General features: G+C 42.8%; 1 protein-coding gene across 3 annotated transcripts in view; it reads left to right on the forward strand.

The window, feature by feature from the left end:
• The window catches only part of ZNF609 (zinc finger protein 609), a 230,856-nt gene that overhangs the window by 41,564 nt on the left and 164,841 nt on the right, over positions 1–24,451 (forward strand). For 2 of the 3 annotated variants that reach the window (XM_075532089.1, XM_075532092.1), the window contains exon 2: positions 1,404–2,278. In XM_075532089.1, the coding sequence (XP_075388204.1) occupies positions 1,532–2,278 (747 nt within the window). In that variant the 5' untranslated portion in view covers positions 1,404–1,531. The remainder of the gene's footprint in view (positions 1–1,403; positions 2,279–24,451) is intronic. The other variant, XM_075532090.1, reaches the window with a different exon arrangement.

Here is a 24,451-nt window from a genome sequence, read left to right on the forward strand (position 1 = left end):
TGCATCATTTCCCTCTCCACACCCTTTTCTTCGACACCCTTTTATGAAGTAAGATTTATGTAGGCTTGATGTTTGCTAACAAACAGAGGTCAGTTGCAGTTGGCATTAAGTTCTACCTGAGTAATGAATCATCTTATTGACAGTTAAATGGGAGGTTAATATGCACACCTCTTTCTCAGAAATTCTAGTTGCTAACAGGCAACTGAAAGTATAACAGTCTTCACATCGGTCCTGTCTGTAGCATTATCCACTGGTAGGGTATGTTGTGCTGCTACTGGTTTGTTCTCTGTTCTGTCAGTGTGTGAGAGTTTTTGTCTGGATGTATAAAGAAAAATGCCAGAGAAGTGAACAAGAATACCATTTTTCATAATAAAACACATAAATGGGATATATTGGCTGCCAGGTTTTGCAAATGGAACACTCCCCAAGTTTCATAAATTAGATAATGGGGAGGTATAAATTTCCTTTTTACCCATTTTAGACCTTTCCTTTAATTTTCTTTTTGAATCTTAAAAGCCAGTCTCTGTATCAGTCTCTCTATCATCTGGTGTTAGACCATCAGTCTGAAGTCCAGGAAGTTGAGCGTTATCTTGCATCCTGGCATTATGTTTTTTGATAGGGTCCAGTTTTTGGTAAGCATATATGTTATTCTCTTGCCCTGTGTCTTCATAGGTGTTTTAGTGGGAAACAGATAAGACCTCACTGCATTCCGCTATCTAAATGTTTGAAGCCTGGAGTTAGTAAAGTCAAATGAACTTTTCTGAACTTGCTAGTGTTCGCTAGTTGCATTCTTTGCCCCCATTATGGAGCCCCCCCCCCCCCAGTTATGGTTTGTTTTTGTCTTTTCTCATTTACTCTGATTAGTTATTCATTTTTTTCCCTCTCTCTTAATAGTAAAATGAAAAGGAATCTATACTGCTTGTAGTTGGGACAGGCTGTGTTAGTAGAGGGCCTTTGAAGCCTTAGATTGGACTTATCCGAGCATCCGAAAACTCAAAAAGCAGCAAAGAGACATGGGGTTAGAGTCCACTGGGCTGGAGCGTGACTTTGTGGTGTGATGGTGGGACCTGTATTGATTGTGAGAGAACTGCCAGCTGGCAGTGATAGTAGAAATAAGTCTTTCCAGGATGGGAAACTAACTCTAGAGGACTTCTAGTTAAGATTCACCACAAAAATCACTGGACAATTGGAAATACTGTGCTCTTCCCTGGGGAGATGGAGTGGGAATTAGCTTTTCCCTGGCTGGAATGTGACTTGGTTAAAAAGACAGTTGAGCCGTTTGTCTTGTCTATTACGTGATAGCCTTATGGAAAGGGCTTGGGCTGTGAGAGTTTATTTTAGGCTGTCTGTTGCCTGTATTGTTTCCTTTAACAGCTTTTTACTTTTTCTTTCTCTTTTTCCAGCAGTGATGTTATCCACTGGGCATGTACTGACCATTGTGGCAGGTCTGAGAACATAGCTGAAGCTGAATCTAGGAAAAGCTGGGGGCAAGGAAGAGCCTGGAATCTTGAGGTGGGCCATTGACTCTAAGATGTCCTTGAGCAGTGGAGCCTCCGGAGGGAAAGGAGTGGATGCAAACCCGGTTGAGACATACGACAGTGGGGATGAATGGGACATTGGAGTAGGGAATCTCATCATTGATCTGGACGCCGATCTGGAAAAGGACCAACAGAAACTGGAAATGTCAGCCTCAAAGGAGGTGGGGATACCGGCTCCCAATGCTGTGGCCACACTTCCAGACAACATCAAGTTTGTGACTCCAGTGCCAGGCCCTCAAGGGAAGGAAGGCAAATCCAAATCCAAAAGGAGTAAGAGTGGCAAAGATGCTAGCAAACCCAGCTCAGGGGCTTCCCTGTTCACACCAAGTGAAGGGGCAGCTAGCAAGAAAGAGGTGCAGGGACGCTCAGGAGATGGTGCCAATGCAGGGAGCCTGGTTGCTGCCATTGCCCCCAAGGGCTCCGAGAAGGCAGTTAAGGCATCACGCAGTGTAGCCAGCTCCAAAAAGGAGAAGGAGAACAGCTCATCCAAGAGCAAGAAGGAAAGAAGTGAAGCAGTGGGGACTTGTTCAGAAAAGGATCCTGGGGTCCTCCAGCCAGTTCCTTTGGGAGGACGGTGTGCTCAGTATGATGGAAATGCGGGGGTAGATCCAGGAGCGGTGGAGCCACTTGGGAGTATAGCTATTGAACCTGGGGCAGCGCTCAACCCACTGGGAGCTAAACCGGAGCCAGAGGAAGGGGAGAATGAATGTCGACCACTAAAGAAAGTCAAGTCTGAAAAGGTAAGAAGTGGTCAGATCTGGCTGCCCACTGCCAATCAGAACTGCCCTGGCCTAACCACTACGTGCGTTCTATGGGACACTCATTAGTTTGTGGGTAATGATCAATTACAAGGTCAGAGCAGCTGGCAATGATAATGTGGTTTTGTTCCAAATTAAGGAATTTCCTACAGACTCATTAACAGCAGGGCTAGACATTTTGGAGGAGGATATCTGTTGTTGAGGGCAGCTACTTGATAGAGTGAATTTTCTAAAGGCCAAGTAGAGACTCTCCTCGCTTGTTTTTTGTCACTCTAGGATTTGATGCCAAAGGTTGGCATCCAATCTTTGTGGGGTTAACGTTCTTAACTGGCCTCTCTATTATAAAGTATAGGTTTACAATTCTTACGGGTTAAGTGGTATGCCAGGTCTCTGAAACTCAGGCTGCACAGGGCGACATGAGTTTCACTGACTTCTTTGCCCTTTTGAGAGCTACCACATAGCAAAAGGAAACCATTTTGGTGCCAGAGGTACTTCATCAAGCAGTATGACTTACTGTTGTGGCTATGAAAAGATGGCTTGGGATGAGATGCTTTGGCTATTAAAGGTGTAGCTCATGGCCAGGTATCTCGGAACAATTGGGAATCAGTATCCTGGTGATTTAATAGCTGCCAAATAGTGTAATGATACCTTGCCAGCTGCTTGATTTGGAAGGACAGATGCCTTCAGACCCAGGAGAGGTTAAGTCTGAGTCCCTTCTTGGAAGATTATCTTGGTTCACATCTCAGGAAATGGAACTTAAAAGCCTAGAACAGGGTGGGTATGAGTCTAGGGTCAGCTCAGACTCTTCAGCAGCTTACAATTTCCTGCAAGGTGGCTGGCCTGGTGATGAGCTGTTCATGGCTCTTCATTTTCTGCACTGTGCTCTGCGTACCTTGTGCTCTCAGCTGATCCCAGCAGATGCAGTGTAAATTGATTTCTCGGTAATTACATCAGCTGCAGCTGGGAATACCTATTTCCATAATGTAATTGTTAATAAGTAGAAGGCTGGATGTGTGTGTTTGGGTGGTGCCCTTTCAGTGCCTGGATTCTAGAAGTAGCATGTGCTTTCCTTTCTGTAGGTATTTTTGTCTCAGCCTCTGGCACATCTGTACCTCTGCAACATGTGGGCTTCTCGGGTAACTGGGCTGTGACTCTCTTCCACTAATTGCACGATCGTTCATTTCCTTTTCCCAGTGGCAGCTGCCAGAGAGATTCCCTGTGTTTAGGTGGCAAATGCTATGGTCTACCTCAGCAGAGTCAAGTTGTAGCTGGTTACTGGCATGACTCATCTTGTGTTGGCTGTGAGTTGACATTTTCTCTGGGGTGCAGATGGATAATACTGTTTTAAAGAGACCTCGGACCTAGGAGTTCTTGCTTCTGTTCCATTTCCCACTGGTACTGTTCCCCACATCTGCCTTCAGGAAGTGCTTGCCATACACCATGTTTGTAATCATTGTCGGCAAGAGTACAGAGATGAGTTCCTGTGTGGAGAAGCAATTCTGTGAGTGACCTTCATTTTCCTTTCTGTTTAGAACTCTTGATGCATGTTGCAATCAGTTGTCTGTGGGTGAAAGATTTAATGTTGCTTAGTTTCATGTTGGATTTAAGTTTAATTGTCCATGATGCTCTCCAGCAGAGAAGCAAATGGAGCCCACTTTCTCTCTCAAAGGTATAGGGACTGGTTGGTTGGCTACCCTTCAGGTTATAATTGGGCTGAAAGATGCAATAAATTCAGCTAAGACTGCACGTTGGTGCCAGGAAGTTTTGACCCTTAATAATTTAGCCATGCTATGAGCCTCGCTTTCCAGAGAGACTGTGAGACTGGGGCATTGGAATGGAATAAAAAGGAGAGAGAGTAGGCTTCTGTTTTTGAGGGGTTCAGGGTGGGGGGTGGGGTGGGGCATGGGGGATAAAATGACTGGAAAATACTATCAGAAGCAGAACTCTTGTTTATGTAGTTTGATGCTACTGCAAGAATGAAGCCTGTCTTTCAGTTGCTTCCTATATATACTCCCTGAACTCTTTTGGGCAGTTTGGTTCAGAAGGGTGTCTTTCATAAAGCCTTTAGCTATTGATACAAAGAATTATTTAAATACATGTTTAAGTACAGTTTGGTTCAGAAGGGTGTCTTTTCATAAGGCCTTTAGCTACTGATACAAATAATTATTTAAATACATGAAGTTGCTGGAAGATGAAAACAACGTACAGGGAAAGGGCATTTTTGGTGTGGGAGGAGGGGAAAGGGAAGTGAGAGAAAAGAAAGCTAGAAACTTTGCCTCTGTGGAAGGACGTTTGCGGAACTAGGATTCCAGGCCTTGGGGCAGGGCCTCCTAGGTGCTCAGTCGGTGATGACTAGTGCAGTGGTTGATAAGAAAAGCTTGAAAACTTCGTAATAAGATTTTCGCTCTGCGATGTGGACTTGCTCATTGCCTACGTGGCTTGGAGTGTTCCTTCTATGTGGAGACAGCCAGCAAAACCAAAACAGAAAAGCAGATGTAATCTAGGAATTGTGTGCTCAGAGTTGGGAACTATCATAAAGAAGAAAGACTCATGAAATTTGGGACGTGTCTTGACTCGAATCTTTCCATTCAGTAGAAGGCAGTGGAGTCTGGTGGAGGGTAGAATTGTGACACGCAGTCACAGTATCATCTCCAGGCTCTTCCCCACCCCACCCCACCCCACCCCTCTTCAGTATCTCAGACCTGCTCTCTGCCTAGGGTGTGGAGTTCCTTTCTCCTGCTTTTGCTCACCCCTACCTCCGGCATGGCTCATTGCAATGCTTCCAGAGTTCTAGAGGAGACCAGAGATGCCTTTTAGCTACTGCTGCCGTTCTGAATTTTTCCCCCCACTGATATACAAAATTTAAAAGAGAAAAAAAAAAAGAAATAACAAAACAAAAAGACAGCAAAAAAAAATTTTTGTTAGTAGTTCGAGGTCTGTTTGTTGGCCTTTAGGAGTGTTTTCCGGATGAGTCTGGTGGGGTGCCACGTCCTGGCCCCAAAGTCCATCCTTTATACTCCCTCGGGACATGCTTGCTGTGCTTCCCCGCAGCTCCATTGCACGCCCCCAGTGTTTGCCTCAGTGTGGTGGGGTCAGCTCAGTCGCACATCCCCCACTGTGTCTCAAGTACTGTCCCGTGTAGGGCCATGGGTCGGTGCAGGATGTCGCATCTTGCCGTGGGGCCGGCTGTATGGTCCTCTCTGTACAATGAGCCCTTTGAGCTGGGCTGTCGTCCTCTGAGCTTGGTGGGCCCAGTTGTGCTCCGCTCCATTCTTCCTCCTTCCTTTGTTTCAGCTTCCTTCTGAGTGTGGTGAGTCAGTTCCTTTCACACACCAGACGATGGATTTTCATTTTCTGTGGGACCCCCCTTCGATTGTGGGGGTTGGGCTAGCTCTGGATGGGGCCGGTGTATGGTCCGGTCTCTGTGTAATCCTCCGTTGCCCTCCTAGTTTGGTGTGTCATGGTGGGGTCCATATGCATGTTCCAGTTCTGTGGAGACACAACCAATACTCTCCCCTGGGTGGGTTAGTGCCCTGTTCCCCCCATACTATCCACTCGGTTTCTCCCCACCCCGCTTCTCCCTCCCCCTGAATTTTTTAAAAATCATTTTATTGGGGGCTCTTACAGCTCTTACAACATTCCATACATCAATTGTATCAAGCATATTTGTACATATGTTGTCATTATCATTTCCAAAACATTTTATACTTGAACCCTCGGTATAAGCTCTTTTTTCCTCTTCCCTCCCTCACCCTGCCACCCTCATGAATCCTTGATCAATTATGTATTGTTATTTTTATTTCATATCTTACACTGTCCGTTGTCTTCCTTCACCACATTTCTGTTATTCGTCCCCTTTGCGGGGTGTGTGTGTACTATATATCCAACCTTGTGATAGGTTCCCCTTTTTCTCCCCCTTTCCCCCTGTGACCATCCCCCTACCCTCATGCTATTGCTGTGGCCGCTACTGTTCCTGAGGGTTTTATCTGCCCTGAATTCCATGTGTCCAGAGCTCTTATCTGTACCAATGTGTGTTCTCCAGTCTAGCCAGATTTGCAAGGTAGAACTGGGTCATGGTAGTTGGTGGGAGGAAGCATTCAGGAACTAGAGGAGTGATGTGTGTTTCCTTGGTGTTATACTACATCATGGTTGAATCATCCCTTCCTTTTAACCCTTCTGTGGGGGATATCCAGTTGTCCACAGATGGGATTTGAGTCTCCACTCCAACCCCCCTCGTTCAGATTAATATCATTGTTTGTTTTGGATCTTTTGATACCTGTACTTGATCCTGTCAACATCTTATGGTCACACAGGCCAGTGTGCTCTCCCATGTGAGCTTATTTGCTTCCCTGCTAGATGGCTGCTTGTTTAACTTCAAGCCTTTAAGACCCCAGACCCTTTTATCTTTTGATAGCTGGCCACCATCAGCTCTCTTCACATTTGCTTATGCACCCATTTTGTCTTCAGTGATTGTGTCAGGAAGATGAGCATCAAAGAGTGCCAGGTTATCAGAACAAAGTGTTCTTGTGTTAAGGGAGGCCTTGAGTAGAGGCCCAAAACTGTTTGCTATCTTAATACTTAACATATAAATATATGTACATTGGTCTCTATCCCTTTCATTATAAAGTAATATATCTACATATATACCTCCTTATAGCTATACCTCTATAAATAGCTTTGCCTTCTATTTCTTTCCTCTGTTTCCTTTCACCTTCTTCTTATCCCACTATCATGCTCACCCTCCATTCAGCTCTGAGTAATTCCTCTCAGATACATTGCACTTGATGAAACCCCACCGGCATTATATGCCCTCTTTGCCATCAATTTTAGATCTCTGTTGTTTACTTATCTCTGAGTTTGTTGGCTCCCCACTTCCCTCCTTCACCTCTCCCATGTCCTCCCCAGAACTGCCAGTCCTGTTTTCTCCTCAGGATTGTTCATCCTGCCTATCTTATATAGATAGACATAGTCTGAATTGTTAATGACCACTCCTGCCTCTTGACTTCTTGCCAGCTGAAGTTTTGGAGGAGCCTTCGGGCTCCTGCCTGTTCCCTTGCTTTTGGTTTGATTGATAGATTGTTAAGTGAAGGGTGGAAGGGGAGAGAGGGAGGAGAAAGGGGCTGCCTGTCTGAATGTCCAGAGCTTAGTGCTTATGTCGCCGTTCTGACAGGCAAGAAAAAAAGGAATGTACAAAGCACAGATGGCAGTGGCCTATTGGTGCTGACTCTGTCAGGATTTATAACTGGGAGTTGAGACTTTTCCCCCCCAAATCACTAACTTAAAAATCTAGAATTTTGCAACCGAAATCTACCCTGACCCCTCTTTAGCCATTGTTTCTGATTTTGCAACATAAGGACATGGTGTACACTGCTTTCCCCATAATCGTGTCACCAGTTGTGCACTCAAGGATGCATACATGTACCACCAAGAAAACACACACACACACACACACACACACATATCAAATGTACTCCACTCATCATGCTTGCTATCATATCTTGTGTTCTAAGACCATCTTCCTTTGCCCTAGTTTACACCTTCTCAGTTCAATTCTCTGTGCTGCAATTCCTCATTGCCCAACTAGGTCAGTCTTGCTTTGTATTGTCTTTCTGTCCTTTAAACATCTTAATATTTTTGTTGAGCATGCACACAGCAAAACATCCAACAGTTGCGACATGGACCATTTCGTGACATCCTTCCATTCTTCGAGTTGTGCAGCGATTCTCACTCTCTTCTGAGTCGCAACTGCTGCTCTGACCTACGTTTACCACCTCATAAGGTCCTTGCCTAATCTTCCAAGTTGCTGTTCTCAGTTTTATCCTGTATAGATAGTGCTTCAAAGAGCACAGTGAAAAAAAAACAGTGTTCAAGACAGATCTTTTTTTTTTTAAACTAAACTATTTTCAGAGGACACTTTTAGTTAAAGGTTTAAAGACAATCTTTTTTGGGGGGGATTTTAAAATAATTTTATTGGGAGTTCTTACAGATTTTATCACAATCCATACATATATCCATTGTGTCAACATTTGTATATATGTTGCCATCATCATTTTCAAAACATTTTCTTTCTTCTTGAGCCCTTGGTATCAGCTCATTCCCCCACCCGCTTTCATGAACCCTTGACAATGTATAATTTTTTTTGCCATGTCTTAAACTGACTACTGTTTCCCTTCACCCACCTTTCTGTTGTCCATCCCCCTGGGAGGAGGTTATATGTAAAACATTGTGATCAGTTCCCCCTTTCTCCTCCCACCTTCCCCTTCCTCTCCTGCTATCACTATTCTCATTATTGGTACTTAGGGGTTTATGTGTAAAGACTATCTTGGGGCAATTGTTTCTGAGGTTTATCTGCTCTTTGTGACGCCAAGATGTCTGGTGTCCATGAAAATTAGAAATTATCTTCATTTCCCCCCTTTTGATCAGGATTCTTCTACAGATGCTGTGAGCAATACAGCCAGCAATGGTAGCTGGACACCATTCAGTTCTTCTGGTCTCAGGTACATGGAAGCAATTAGCCACACTTTCCATGTCTTCCTCCTACTCCGAATTCTCCTTCCTCTGTCCCTCCAGGAGACTAGAGATTACTTATTGTGCCTTGCTTGGATGGCAACTTGCAAGACTTAAAAACTCAGGCACCAGGCAATGAATTCAGAAGTAGAGCAGAAGCAATAAACACATTATTAGGCCAGTTAACTGGGATATTCCATGAACCTCCAAACCAAGAAAGCAAATTCATAAGTAGCCACAGCAGCTGTGCTTTGCTAGTGTACATATGTCTGTCTTATCACTTTTATCTTGTACAGGTATATAACACAGTGACTCAAGCCCTGGTTGCATAGTGGTTACAAGTTGGACCGCTAATCACAGGGACAGCAGTTTGAAACCATCATCTGCTCTGTGAGAGAAAAATGAGGCTCTCACTCCCGTAGTTACAGTCTTGGAACCCCTCAGGGAAAGTTCTGTCCTGGATGGTTTCTGTGAGTCAGAATAGATAGTTGGCAGTGAGTTCGAGTTTTGTCTGTGATAGCATAGTGACAGTAATTACAATAATCAACGGTGCAAACCTACCTTTAATGTAATTTTTCCATTGCCTGATTATCCCCCTTTCCACTCCTTACTACCCTTGGCAACTTCTAATGAATTTTGCTCTCTGTACATTTGCCTTTCCTTTCCCTTTTATGTAAATGAGGTCATTCGTTGTTTGTCCTTTTGTGATTGATTGATTTCATTCAGAGTAATGTCTTCCAGCTCTAACCACAATATAGCAAGAATCAAGACTTCATTTCTCCTGCTGGCTGCACAGTATTCCATTGCATTAGGTAGTACATTTTGCACATGTTGCGTGGATTCATCTGTTAATGGACATGTGGCTCCTCCTTTTGCTATTGTGAGTGGTGCTACAGTGAACATTGGTGTGCTGGTCTGCTTTTGAGTCTGCTTTCAAGTCTTAGGGGGTATATATACACCTAAAAATGGAGTTTCTGGGTAGTTATATTTTCTATTCAGGAATCACCGCCTAGTTTCCACAATGACTATATTATTTTGCATTCCCACCAGCAGTTGGTACACCCCACACCTACTGCTATCAAGTTAATTCCTACTCCTAGTGATTCTGTTGGGGTTTCCACGGCTTTGTAACTCTTTACAGGAGCAAACAGCTTCATCTTCCTCTCCCTCTGATGGGTTTGAGCCACCAGCCCTGCAGCTGGCAGTCCAGTGCTGACCTGCTAGCACCACCAGGGACCCTTCGAGCAGCAGGTGAAGGCTCTAATTTCCCCACAGCCTCACCAACTTGTGTTTTTTTCATTTTATTAAAAAAAAAAAGAATCTTAGCCACCCAAAGAGAGTGAAATATCGGATTGTCCTTTGATTTGCATCCCTGACGACTAATGGCACCGAGTAAATCTTTTCATGTGTTTGGTGTCCTTTTGAAAGCCCTCTTTGGTGAAATGTCTGTTCAAATCCCTTGCTCATTTTATGATTAGGTTATTTGTCATTTTGTTGGTAAATTATCTTAAGGGTTTTTTTTGTGCATGTTTTGGTTGTTAGCTTCTTGTCGGATTTAGAGTTTCCAAAGGTTTTCTCCCATATAATCCTTTTACTTTTTTTGGTAAAGTTTTTTTCATGAACCAAAGTTTTAAATTTTTATAAGACTATTTTTAGCTACTTGTGCATTTGTTATTCTGTTAGATAATCCATTGTTAAGCTAGTCATGATAGCACTGTATTGCCCTTGCTTTTTCTTCTAAAAGTTTTGCTGTTTTGGTTCACACATCCAGGGCTTTTTGAATTTGTTTTTCTGTATGGTGTGAAGCATGGATCCTCTTAATATTTTTCTACATGTGGAGATCCAATTTTCCTGGCATGATGTATTAATAAAGAGGCTCTTCTTTCTCCATCAAATGAGCTTAGCACTTTGTCAAGCATCATTTGACTGTAACTGTGAGAGGCTTTCTTTCATTCCTTTTGATAAAGCTTTTTTTCTCCACCTGTTCTTGCTCAGTGATTGGCATAGCAGTCAGTTTGCTTCTTGAAGCCAAATGCCCTGAAGTATTTTCCCTTGTGGAAAGATTAAAAAGAAGTTGATATTTGTCAGGTACGACAATGGAGCCAGTGCTTAATTTAGTTTTTCATTCAGTAGCTCTGTTTTCCAGTTGGGTGTTGTTATTCACGGAAGGCCTAGAGTAAGATTACCTGGTCCAATTTCCTCAATTTGTAGACGAGGAAATGAAGACCAGGGAGGTTATGTGACTTGCTGAGGGGATCACAGATAGTCAGTAGAAAAGCCAGACAGGGTAGCAAATTCTTAGACATGTGACTACTCAGGGATTCTAAAGAAATCTTGAATTGTCATGGGTATTTTCCACTTTATGACTTTAAAAACGCCTTTGGAAACATAGGAGATGAGCTTTCAAATGCTCCCAACACTACTGTCTTGTTTGCTCAGTGCCTTCAGCATTGCAGACCTTCAGTAAAAAGAGGAGCTTTTAGGGTCGCTGTGAGTGTTGTTATCTTTTAAAATGCTACTCTGAGCTTAATTTCTTAAGAGGTATGTGTGTGAAGGGGCTTCAGAAAGTTTATGGGAAATTTCCATTATCTTTCAATTCCATTTTTCCATGAACTTTTTGGAGCTTCTATGTATGTTCTGGAATATTCCAACAAAACAAGTTTTATTATAATGGAGGACTGCCAATCCCATCTTTCGCTTGGCGGTTGCAGGTAGGAACAAATGCTGCCTTGGTGCGCTTTAGTCATAAGCAGACCGGCTAATTGTTGATATCATGAACTGCTTTGGAAGGAGAAGGTATATTGTTGCATTTATTTGTTGTTGTTTTTTAAACCATTTTATTGGGGGCTCATACAACTCTTTTATATTGTTTTATTAGGGGCTCATACAACTTTTACCACAATCCTTACATATATTAGTTGTGTAAAGCACATTTGTACATTCGTTACCGTCATCATTCTCAACATATTTGCTCTCCACTTAAGCCCCTGGCATCCATCCCCACCTACTCCCCGCTCCCTCATGAACCATTCATAACTTATAAATTATTATTTTGTCATATCTTACACTGTCCGACATTTCCCTTCACCCACTTTTCTGTTTTCCGTCTCCCAGGGAGGGGGTTATATGTAGATCTCTGTAATCGGTTCCCTCTTTCCTCCCCACCCTCCCTCTACCCTCCTGGTATTGCCACGCTCACCACTGGTCCTGAAGGGATCATCTGTCCTGGATACCCTGTGTTTCCAGTTCCTATCTGTACCAGTGTACATCCTCTGGTCTAGCCAGATTTTTAAGGTAGAATTGGATCATGATGGGGGTGAGGGGACGAGGAAGCATTTAGGAACTAGAGGAAAGTTGTACGTTTCATCGTTGCTATGCTCCACCCTGACTGGCTTGTCTCATCCCTGTGACCTTTCTGTAAGGGGATGTTCAGTTGTTTACAGATAGGCTTTGGGTCCCCACTCCACACTCCCCCTCATTCACAATGATATGATTTTTTTTGTTCTTTGATGCCTGACACCTCATGCCTTCGACACCTCATGATCACACAGGCTAGTGTGCTTCTTCCATGTGGGCTTTATTGCTTCTGAGCTAGATTGGCCGCTTGTTTACCTTCAAATCTTTAAGACCCTAGGCCTAGACGCTATATCTTTTGATAGCCAGGCTCCATCAGCTTTCTTCACCACATTTGCTTATGCACCTTCTTTTTCTTCAGTGGTTGTGTCAGGAAGGTGAGCATCATAGAATGCCAATTTAATACAAGAAAGTATTCTTACATTGAGGAAGTACTTGAGTAGAGGCCAAATGTCCTTCTGCTACCTTAATACTAAACCTATAAATATATGCACATAGATGTATTTCCACATCCTCATATATAAATATATTTGCATATGTACATGCCTTTTGCCTCCTAGCTCTTTCCTCTATTTCCTTTAACTTTCCTCTTGTCCCACAATCATGCTCAGCCTTCATTTTGGTTTCAGTAATTCCTCTAGGTTACATTACCCTTGGTCACGCCCTACCAGGCCTCCTACACCCTCCTCACCACCGATTTGGATCACTTGTTGTTCCCTTGTCCCTGGGTTTGTTAACACTACTTCCTTTCCTCCTCCTAGCCCTCTCTTATCTCCTCCCAGAACTGTTGGTCCCATTGTTTTTTCCTCCAGATTGTTCATCCATCTTACCTTATTTAGACAGACCTGTGGAGATAATAACATGCGCAAAAACAAGACAGAGCAAAACCAAGCAACAAAAGAAAGCAAAAAATACGCCCAAAACAACAAAAAGTCAATGACAAGCAACAACAACAAAGAAAAGCTTGTAGTTAGTCCAAGGACTGTTTGTTGGCTTTTAGGAGTGTTTTCCAGTCGAGTGTGATGGAGTGCCAAGCCCTGGCCCCAAAGTCTATTTTTTGGTATTCCCCGGGGACTTAGTCCCCCTTTCTTTTCTGTTGCATGCTCTTAGTGTTTTGCTTTGGTTTGGTGGGATCAGATTGGCAGAATTCCCACATTGTGTCTCCAGTGTTGTTCCTTATAGGACTATGGGTCAGTGAGGGATGTCATGTTTCATAGTGGAGTCGGCCATATGGTCGTTTCTGTGCATAGACTTCTCTGAGCGGGGATATCATCCTCAAGGCTTGGTGGGCCAAGATGTGCTCCACTCTCTTTTCTTCCCCCTTCCTTTGCTGCTCCTGTGTTCTCTAATCAGACATACCCCTCTCCCTGAGTTGCAGCTTCAGTGCTGTCCTCTGAAGTAAATTCTTCTGGGGGGAGGGGCAGGTGTCCTCTTGTAGGGATTGGGGCAGGTCCCTCAGACCTCTCCACTGGTTGCTACTCTGTGCCGGCATGTTGCAGTCACATCTTGGAGCACTGGGTTGAAGTCTTGTTCTCCTTTCCCTGTGGAGATACAAACAATACCCTCCCCTTTGGTGGGTTAGTGCCCTGTTCCCCCGCTACCCATTTCTTTTCTTTTTCTTTCCTCCCCTCCTTTTCAGTTGGCTACCATATGTATCCCTGGATTGGCTCTGACCCCTGCCATACTACCTGGACTTCACCCCAGGAATGTTTGTATACAGTAGCTTTTTCCCTATGCCCCTTTTCCAAATTTTTTTAAAGCTTACCTCAGCAGATGCATGTTGCCCATGTCCTATTGTGCTTGGCTAGTTTGTTACTTTTCATTCACTCCATTGATTGAGTGCATTTTAGATTCTAGGTACTGTGGTTGGTGCTGAGAATACACTTGGGAGTAAAACAGAAATGCGCCCTGCTCTTGAAGAAACTGAAGAACTTTATCATCCAGAGCAGTTTCTGAGAGTGCGATCTCTGAAATTACCTGTATACACCCCGTGACCCAACTGTGGAAAGTACCGATTTTTAAATTCTGCTCCAAATCTACTAAATACGTTTGAAGGGCAGGGACCCAGAACTTTAGAAGGCCCTCTAGACAACTATTGAACACATGAAGGTGTGAGAACCACTGTGAAAAGTTGTTAGAAGGTGAGCATTGGGAGCCTCTTACAACTTAGAACAGTTGCCTTCTAAACTTAGATTTCAAATCAACTCAACTCCTATGTGTATTAGTGTATATCATGATAATTTAGGGCAGGGGTCCTCAAACTATGGCCCGCGGGCCACATGTGGCCCACAGGGTGTTTTTGCCTGATTTTGTTTTTTACTTCAAAATAAGATAGGTGCAGTGTGCATAGGAATTTGTTTATAATTTTTTTAAAACTATAGTCTGGCCCCCCAACTGGTCTGAGGGATAGAGAACTGGCCCCCTGTTTTAAAAGTTCAAGGACACCTGGTTTAGTGTGCAGACCACAGGCTCCCAAACCTTATGGCCTACTACCTCCTTTGTAGAAAAAAATTACTCACAACGCCCTTGCAATTAAAAACTTGTGTACTTTAGCCCATAGGCCAGGTTAAAGTATAAGTACCTGCTTTTGCAGCCTCCTTGGATTGTGCCAGTGCCTCCTGGGCATAGTGCCGCCCTCTTAGACAAACACTGGTGTAGACTCTGGAGCTGACCTAACTGAGTTTGTATCCCAAGTTTGCCACTTATTAAATGAGGGATTGTTGAGCAAATTCAGTCTCAGGTTTCTCATCTGAAAAATGAGGAAAACAATAATTAGGGTTATGGTGGAATTAAATGAGTTAATTCAAATACAATACACCTAGAACAGTGCTTCGAACACAGGAAACATTTCCTAAACTCTGGGGGTGGGGTGGGGAAGAACAGCATGGTTTGAGTTGAAATATGCCTTAGACTGCCCTCGGCAGCACCATTCCACTGTGGTCTGAATAGACCAGATATGTTTACTAAGGCCTTCAACACTGTATTCAAAAGTTGTTCCAAACCTACGCTGGGAAATTTTCACGCTTGGTGATGTGTTCTAATGCCACTGATGTTTATAGTTTTTGGAGCAGGGGTAGAGAAGGCCAAAAGTTTGCTTCAGAGGTTATTGCAGTGGCCTGTTGAATTTCACATGAGTTGAATTTTCTCTCTGGTCATACCCCCGGTGTGGGGTTGGAAATATCAAATAGATGCTACTGTGGGTTTACCAGCACGTGCAATCTCATGGATGCTGCAAGAGCACTAAATGTTTCTGTTTCTATACACAAGAGTGCATAGAAAATCTAAGTCCCAGTCCCTAATCTTTCTCCCCCAGTGTGAACTTGTCTCTTTGCCATTTGGGTATAAGACCTTTTACCAGCAGAGTTGATGGATGCAGGCAGCAGGGCTTGAGCATTGAGGCTGGAGGCGACACTAACAGACACAGCTGAGATCGTGCCACTGCTGGCTGGCTGAGCCCTCCTCGCTGCGGTTTCCACTCTTCAAGCCATGCTTGAGTAACCCGCCTCCCGAGCTGCTGACAGGGCGGCGTTCAGAGGCCTTGGAAATTACACTGTTCATTTCCTTATCACCCCCTGACCTGCAGTGCAGAGCCTTCTGGTGCTGGAACAAGGCAGGAAAAATCCAGACAGCTCCCAGCCAGCATGTGTCAAGAGCTACAAAGAATAAAATTGGACTTGCTCACTTGAAAACCATGGGGTTAGGCTGTGATTTTGGGTTCCTGCAGAGAGTTATTTGTGTGTGTGTTCTCTCTGTGTATATGTATAGAATGAGCCTGTCCATTGGCAGAGCGGTGGAGGGGAAGCATCTGAAGTAGAGTGCAGAGGGAGATTGCTTTTCTTTTCAGTTAATTTCCCAGTTGTGCCGTTGGGATGGGCCTGGAAGCATTAGCATCAGGAAGGTGCCAGACCATATTAATATTTTAAAATATATTTCTCTTGGTACTATTTAGTCATGGTTGAGAGCACCCACCCAAGTAAGAAGCTTCCCTGGTTGGCTGAGGAGACATTTTTTAACAAATCTATATCCTGAAGTCTTTTTATCCCGGGTGACTGTGACATAATCAGTTTTAAGCAACCCAGGAGAGGATGTATATTTGAGGTTTAGAACAAGAGGAGTTGGAGGATGGTGTGACAACAAAAAAAGACAGGAGGAATTTAGAGTTTTGAGATTTTTTTTGCTTATCAGTCGAATTTTTAGTAATCTTTAGGAGCCTTTCCTGTGTGTGTGTGTGTGTGTGTGTGTGTGTGTGTGTGTGTGTGTGTGTGTGTGTGCGTGTGTGCATGTATGGGGTGCGGGTATGTGTGCTAGTATTAAAAAACAATCCTTTGGTGGGGAGTGTATCTCTGTTGCCCTAAGGGTCCCAAAGGAAAATGCCCTTTTCGGCTGAAGAAGTCAATTGTGGATGGTGATTCTTAAGCAGAGTTTACCATTCTGTCTTCCATTTTCCTCCTGGATTTCTGCTCTCCTCTGGTCACTGGTGCTGTTGGAGCCTTTGGGAAACTGGAAAGAAAGGTGCCTTTTAGCTTCCAGACCCTGTACGTGTTTGAAACCCTAGGTAGCTCTCTTGGAAGTGCTCAAGAGAGAAATGTTTTCACAGGAGACGGCGATAGATTAAGCTGAGAGGGGATTACTTTCTCCTCCTCCTAATGAAGCATCGCAATAGTATCTACAGCATCTGTGAACGTGTTAGAAATTTAGCATCTCAGACTCTAGGCCTCCAAATCAGAAACTAGGTTGAGGCACCCCACAATCTGTTTTTGAATCAAGCTCTTACATTGATTGTGAAACTTGCTAACGTTTGAGAACAATTGCGATGGGATTTTTTAAAAATCATTTTATTGGGGGCTCATACAAGTCTTATCACAATCCATATATACATCAGTTGTGTGAAGCACAGTCGTACATTCGTTGCCCTCCTCATTCTCAAAATATTTGCTCTCCACTTAAGCCTTTGGCGTCAGCTCCTCATTTTCCCCTCCCTCCCTGCTACTCCCTCCTTCATGAACCCTTGGTAATTTATAAAATTATTATTTTGTCATATCTTACACTGCCCCGGCATCTTCCTTCACCTGTAGTGGGATCTTAAGAGTTAAGATGAAATTTACCAAAATGTTAAGGGCTAGCATGTAACCTTGGGGAGTAGTTGTGATTTTGTTTGTGTGGGTTATACCTAGATCCATATTTTCTGTGCATGCATAGGTTACAGGTACCTGAAATTGGAAGGAATGCCTAAAAATTGAGGACTTCTGAAGACAGAAGTATTCAGATTATCCCTTTCTAAACCTTTTTTCCCCTCATCTGTAATCTGGAGGAAAAAGAATAGCACTGACCAAAGTTATCTCGAAGATAAAGAAGGTTAAGCACACAACCCAGTGCCTCTCAATAAGTGTTAACTGTTACTGGTGTTATGGCCTCAGAGGTGCATGGGCATTGTGAAATTAAGGTAAAGGATATTCTTAGAGATTGGTCAGTTATAAGCCTCTGGAAACTTTGAAAATAAAGAATTAATGATAGCTAATATTTTAAATTTTTTGGATTCCTGGGAAGGCTTGAGGGAGAGATTGATTTAGAGTATTTAGAGCCATTAAAGTTTGGAGGTTTAGTGTTTGATGGGTTGGTTAATTGGGAGAATTTTGTTTTGTGCTCGTTTTGTTTTTCTTAGAAGTTTTTAATTTTCATTTTTCATTCTATTACCCAATAGTTTTTAAGTAAGGGGTTATTCAGTTTTCCATCTGTTTTTCTCCCTTTATCTTCCTGTTGTTTTTAATTTTATTATGTGCTCTAAGAAGATGCTTTGTAATATACATAGTTGTGTTGCTTACTTTTGTCTTTGTTGAATTTCTTTTTTATAAAATTTCTTTCTAGTTCTGTCCTTCATTGAAAGTGGTGTATTAAATTCTTCTACTACTATCATAGAGTTGTCTAGTTCTGTCTTCAATCCTGTGTTTGATTAATAATGTATTTGGGGGCTCTTTCATTGTATGCATGGATATTTCTTATGGTTATGTCCTTTTGATCAATCAACTCTTTAATCATAATCATTATATAATGCTTTTCAGAATCTCTTATACCCGATTTTGCCTGAAAATCTCTTTTTGTCAGTAATTAATATTGTGTTAGACTCCTTTTGGTAGCTGGTGGTGGCCTCAGGTTGAAGAACCATGGCTCTTGCTTAACTATTTTTCACTAAAGTCAGTTTTTTTGTTTATATCACCCCTTTCTGAATTGTCCTAAAGATTAAAAGACAACATAGCATGATTGCTTTTGTCTACCCATCCCTTAAACCTTCTAATCCTTGTAGAGTGTAGGCCTGAGCCTGTCTGAGGAAATTGATACCCCTATAGGTGGCCTCAAGTCAGGGAAAGAATTAATTGAAATACATTTTTTGTAAAATTGTCACAAGCTGTGGGGATGAAAAAGGTCGTTCGTAGGCCCTGAAGGCAATGTTTTAAATTTGAAATGCTGCCCACTGGGAGAGTACAGTTGAACTGTGTGTCTGAAAAATACCCGACTTCAGGGGTCCTCAAACTTTTAAAATAGGGGGCCAGTTCACTGTCTCTCAGACCTGTTGGAGGGCTGGACTATAGTTTAAAAAAAAACACTATGAACAAATTCTTGTGCACCCTGCACATATCTTATTTTGAAGTAAAAAAAACCAAACGGGGCAAAAACACCCGGCGGGCCCGATAATGCCCTCAGTGGGCCGCATGTGGCCCACGGGTCGTAGTTTGAGGACGCCTGCCCTAATTGTTTTTAAACCATGGAGGTTTATCTTTACAGGCAAGTAAATGTATTTTGACAAGCCAGACCTGTCCGGCTATTAAGTTATTTCTTGTGCTTTGTTTTTGGTAAGAGTGGATACTCTTCATGTAAACAGCTTTTTATAAACCAGGGAACTTAGTTCAGAGTTGATATTTTTTTTTTCCAAACATTTTATTAGGGACTCATACAACTCTTATCACAATCCATACATACATCAATTGTGTAAAGCACATCTGTACATTCATTGCCCTCATCATTTTCAAAGCATTTGCTCTCCATTTAAGCCCTTTGCATCAGGTCCTATTTTTTTCCCTTCCCTCCCCGCGCTACCCACTTCGTCATGAGCCCTTGATAATTTATAAATCATTATTTTGCCCATCCGACGTTTCCCTTCACCCCCTTTTCTGTTGTCCGTTCCCCCAGGGAGGAGGTCACATGTAGATCCTTGAAATCGGTTCCTTCTTTCCAACCCACTGACCTCTACCCTCCCAGTTATCGCCACTCACACCCCTGGTCCTGAAGAGTATCATCCGCCCTGGATTCCCTGTGCCTCCAGCTCCTATCTGCACCAGTGTATATCCTCTGCTCTATCCAGACTTGCAAGGTAGAATTCGGATCATGATAGTTGGGTGGGAGGAAGCATTTAGGAACTGGAGGAAAGCTGTATTCTTCATCGGTGCTACATCGCACTCTGACTGACAGGGTTGATATTTTCTAGTTGATGTGTTACTTCAGTAGTCAGGCACTCAGCTGTACACAGATTCAAACCTTAGTGAAAGGTAGTATTGTAGAAAGGTATACATACATATTCATTATATTTACATTAACCAAAGTAACTGGAGACTTCTGAAATTAACATTGGGGTCACAGATTCTAGTGATAACAAGGCCCCTATTAAAGTTAAATCTCTGGGCTGGGACTATCAAACATGTACATAAAAACCCAAACCCACTGCTAGTGAGTCCGTTCTGACTCAGACTCCATAGGACAGAGTAGAACGGTCTCCTAGGTTGTAAATTATTAGAAAAGCCAACTGCCATCTTCTTTGTCCCTAGGAACAGCTGATGTATTCAAACCACCAACCTTTCAGTGACCTATCTCATGTACCACAAGCCTCCTTGTATCTATTGGATATTTTAAAAGTTGACGAGCCCTTCTCACATGCATGGTGGTCAAATCACTGCTGCTGGGGAAAGGACTTTGGCTTTACCGTTGATGCCTCTGGAGATCCCTGTATCTCCTTAGTTAGGGAACTTTTTCTCTTTGCCATGTGCAGGTAGAACTCGGTTCTGTGCTTTAAATATTATGTAATTCTTAAGTAAGTGTTTTACTACACACTCAGGATTCCCCTCAACTCTGCTATTTCATTGCCCTACCCATAGGGTGCTTGTGTTGGGGATAATCTTTTAGGAATATAGCTCGAATACTCTGAGTTTTCATTATCACCTTAGTTAGAATTAATTACTTCCATTGAAATTCCCATACAAAGGCTGGCTTGTGTTGTAAGGACTGTTCCAATGAAAAATATGTTTCATACATACTGCAATTACTTTAAGCCGAGTGAGACAGATTTGTACTGTGAGAAGCAGATAGATATGGAGACCATATTAGGGTCTGTTGAAGGCAGTTTCCGTCTCCCATCTCCAGCTCCCTCCTGAGCATATTGGACGTGTCATGCAATGGTTTTGTGAGGCCAGAAACATTCAAATAGTTCTTTCTTGTTTGCCAGCCACGTGTAAGTTATTTGGTTGTATTAAATATATGAAGGGACAAACAAAAATGAGTGGAGAAATATGCAACCAAAAGATCATGGAAACAAGACTATTTCCGCAAAATAACCTTAAGGCCTTACCCTTGGGAACAGTAGATCAACTGGTTTCCTCTTATCAACATAAACATTGCTGAGCTTAGTCTCTCAAAGGTCCAAGACTTTTGGCAGATCTCTTGAGATGCACCCAACACTCTACTTTATAACCTTCTCTGACTTTCAGCTGGACTCTAAACCTTACTTTAAAAAATGTTATTGTCAGATAAAAATAAAAAATTAAAAAAATGTTATTGTTTTAGTTATTTTTCATTGTTTCTGAAATTTACTTTTCCATTTATTGTTCAGTTTTTGTTTTTTTGTCTTGTTTGTAACCAGATGGGATTTTGTCTAGTTAAACAGATATAAAGAGGGCTCTTCTCATCACCACCAATTAAAAATGGTTGTTGCTGTTGTTGTGTGCCATTGATTGATTCTGACCCATAGCATCCCCAAAGAACAGACTGAGTGGAAGTGCTCCGTAGGCTTTTTGAGGCTGCCATCTTTACAGGAGCAGATTGCCCGGTCTTTTCTTAGGCAGAGCAGGTGGTGGTTCCAACAACCTTCTCTTTGACCATTCCATTCCATTGCCCCAACAAGACTCCTTAATTGGAAGAAATTAACCAGGTAAAATCAGTCATTTTTTATGTATTCTGCCAGGGGCATGGCTTAGTCTGGACATAGTATTAGCTAAATCAAGAAAACCACTGTGCTAATTTTGACACAGGTTTTACACATAGTTCACGTTTGCTATCAGCTACTGCGTAGAGATGACAGTGCTGTCAGTAGTATTTATTTTTAGCCTGTGCTTGTGCAGACAGCTCTAGGACAAGACACTGCAATGGTGCTATCACACCGGAGAGACAGAAGTCTTCATCTTGAAGAGCTGAGTAGCAATGATTCTGGGTGTAGGCCAATACAGCGTCACACAGAGGGAGAAAAGTAGTTTGCCTCGTCCTAGAAAGCATTTTGGCCAGGACAAAGCTCCCAGAAATGGAAATTCTAAGCTTATTCATCTGGGAAACTCTGTGTGCTTCTTTAAAATGTAACCTGCCCCACATCTTTTGTGAATTGGGATGACTTTACAAAAGGAGTAGGGGCAGGATCCAAAATTAAGACAAATGCTTTGTTGCTGGGTCGATTCCAACTCTTTAAAAAATTGTATTATTAATTGGGAGTTAATACATATATATCCTATCATTTCATAGTTCAGGTTCCATCTCTTAGAGACTCCTGTAGGGTAGTCATAATCCCTGCTCTTGTCAAATTTGTATTGGGATGGTAGAAACAAGTACATGAGTTAGCACAGCAAAGTCTGACAGTTAGGATCCCATAGTGGAAGCAAGTGGAGCCAGAGGCAGCAAGAGTAGGGTCTGGAGGATTTCTCTTTGAAAGTGATGGTTAAACAGGGACCCAAAAGGATGAATAGTCCTTGAACAGGTGAAGGGAAAGAGGACAATAGACTTTGTGTCAAGCAGATAACATGAGTATGGGACAGTAGGAAAGCTGGGGGAAAAAGGTTTTTTGTGACTAGAATGTGAGAAATAGAATGGGGGTGTGTGCGGATGGGGTGTAGGTAGGGCTTAGACAGTAGAGAAGCTTAAAAGCGTTAAGGAGTTTAGATGTCATGCTAAGGTCTGTGGAAAGATACTTTTCTTTTCACTGCCATAGAATCAATTTTGACTCATAGCAACCCTATAGGACAGAGCAGAACTCCTCCTGTGGGTTCCCAAGACTGTCAGTCTTGAGAGGAGTACGAGGTTTCATCCTTCTCCCTTGGAGTGGTTGGTGGTTTTGAACTACTGACCTTGCTGTTGACAGCCCAACAATAATCCTATGCCATCAAGGCACCTCCCATGGAAAGATATCAGCAGATCTTTTTTCTTCTTTTTTTGAGGATTAGGTTCATTTCTCTGTTTTCACTTTTAATCTTGATGCCACCTAAAGAGCTTATGGCAAACTTAATATGAAGGCAATTGTTAAGAATGGTGGAGGTTTGAATGGTTGTCTTTTTTTCTTAGTGTGGCTATAACAAATATCACAAGTGGTGGCTTCAAAGAGCTAATTTGTTTTCACGTGGCTAGGAGGCCAGACTTTCAGATTCTGGGTACCAGCTCTAGGGAAAAGTCCTTGTCAGTTTTCAATTTGTGTCTCTCTTTTTAAAAAAAAATTTTATTGGGGGCTCGTACAATTCCAGTCCATATATACATCCATTGTGTCAAGCACATTAGTACATTTGTTGCCATCATCATTCTCAAAACATTTGCCTTTTACTTGAGCCCTTAATATCTGCTGCTCATTTCCCCCCTCCTTCCCCACTCCCCCACCTCATGAACCCTTCATAATGAATAAATTAGTATTATTTTGTCATTATTTTGTTACACTGTCTGACGTCTCCCCCACCCTCTTCTCTGCTGTCCATCCCCCAGGGAGGAGGCTATATGTAGATTCTTGTAATCGGTTCCCCCTTTTACCCAACATTCTCTCCTCCCTCTAGGCATTGGTGCTCTCACCACTGGTCCTGGAGGAGTCATTTGTACTGGATTCCCTGTGTTTCCAGTTGCTATCTGTACCTATGTACATCCTCTGGTCTAGCCAGATTTGTAAGGTAGAATTGGGATCATGATAGTGGGGGAGAGGAAGCATTTAAGAACCAGCGGAAAGTTATATGTTTCATCGTTGCTACCCTGGCATCCTGTCTCATCTCCTCCCTACAACCCTTCAGTAAGGGGGTGTCCGGTTGGCTACCAATGGGCTTTGAGTCTCCACTCTGCACTCACCCACATTTACAATGATATGGTTTTTTGTTCCTTGATGCTTGATACCTGATCCCCTTGAGAGCTTGTGGTCACACTGATTGATGTGTTTCTTCCATGTGGGCTTTATTGCCTCTGAACTAGATGGCCACTTGTTTATCTTCAAACCTTTAAGACCCCAGACGCTATACCTCTGACAACCGGGCACCATCAGCTTTCTTTACCACATTTGCTTATGCACACATTTGTCTTCATTGATCGTATCCAGAAGGTGGGCACCCACTGATATGATTTTTAGTTCTTTGATGTCTGATAACTGGTCCCTTCTACACCTTGTGGTCAAATAGGCTGGTATGCTTCTTCCATGTGGGCTTTGATGCTTCTCAGCTTGATGGCCGCTTGTTTATCTTCAAGCCTTTAAGACTCCAGATGCAATATCTTTTGATAGCTGGGCACCGTCAGCTTTCTTCGCCACATTTGCTTATGCACACATTTTTCCTCAGCAATCGTGTAGGGAAGGTGTGCATCCTGGAATGTCAATTTAATAGAACAACATGTTCTTGCATTGAGTAAGTGCTTGAGTGGAGGCCCAATGTCCATCTGCTGCCTTAATACTAAGCCTATAAATATATGCACATAGATCTGTTTCCCCACACTCATATAAATATATTTACATACCTACATTCCAGTCTTTAGACCTCTATAAATACGCCTTGTCACCTAGTTCTTTCCTCTATTTTCTTTTACTTTCCTCTTTCCCACTATCATGCTCAGCCTTCATTTGGGTTTCAGTAATTTCTCTCAGTTACCTTGCCCTTGCTGAATCCCTACCAGGCCTCTCCCACTCTCCTTGCCACAGATTTTGGATCACTTGTTGCTCCCCTGTCCCTGGGTTGGTCAGCTCCACCTCCTTAACCCCATCTTTACCTCTTCCGTGTCTCCCCGGAACCATTGGTTCCGTTGTTTTCTCCT

This window comes from Tenrec ecaudatus, chromosome 14 (assembly GCF_050624435.1).
Source record: "Tenrec ecaudatus isolate mTenEca1 chromosome 14, mTenEca1.hap1, whole genome shotgun sequence".
Taxonomy (NCBI): Eukaryota; Metazoa; Chordata; class Mammalia; order Afrosoricida; family Tenrecidae; genus Tenrec; species Tenrec ecaudatus.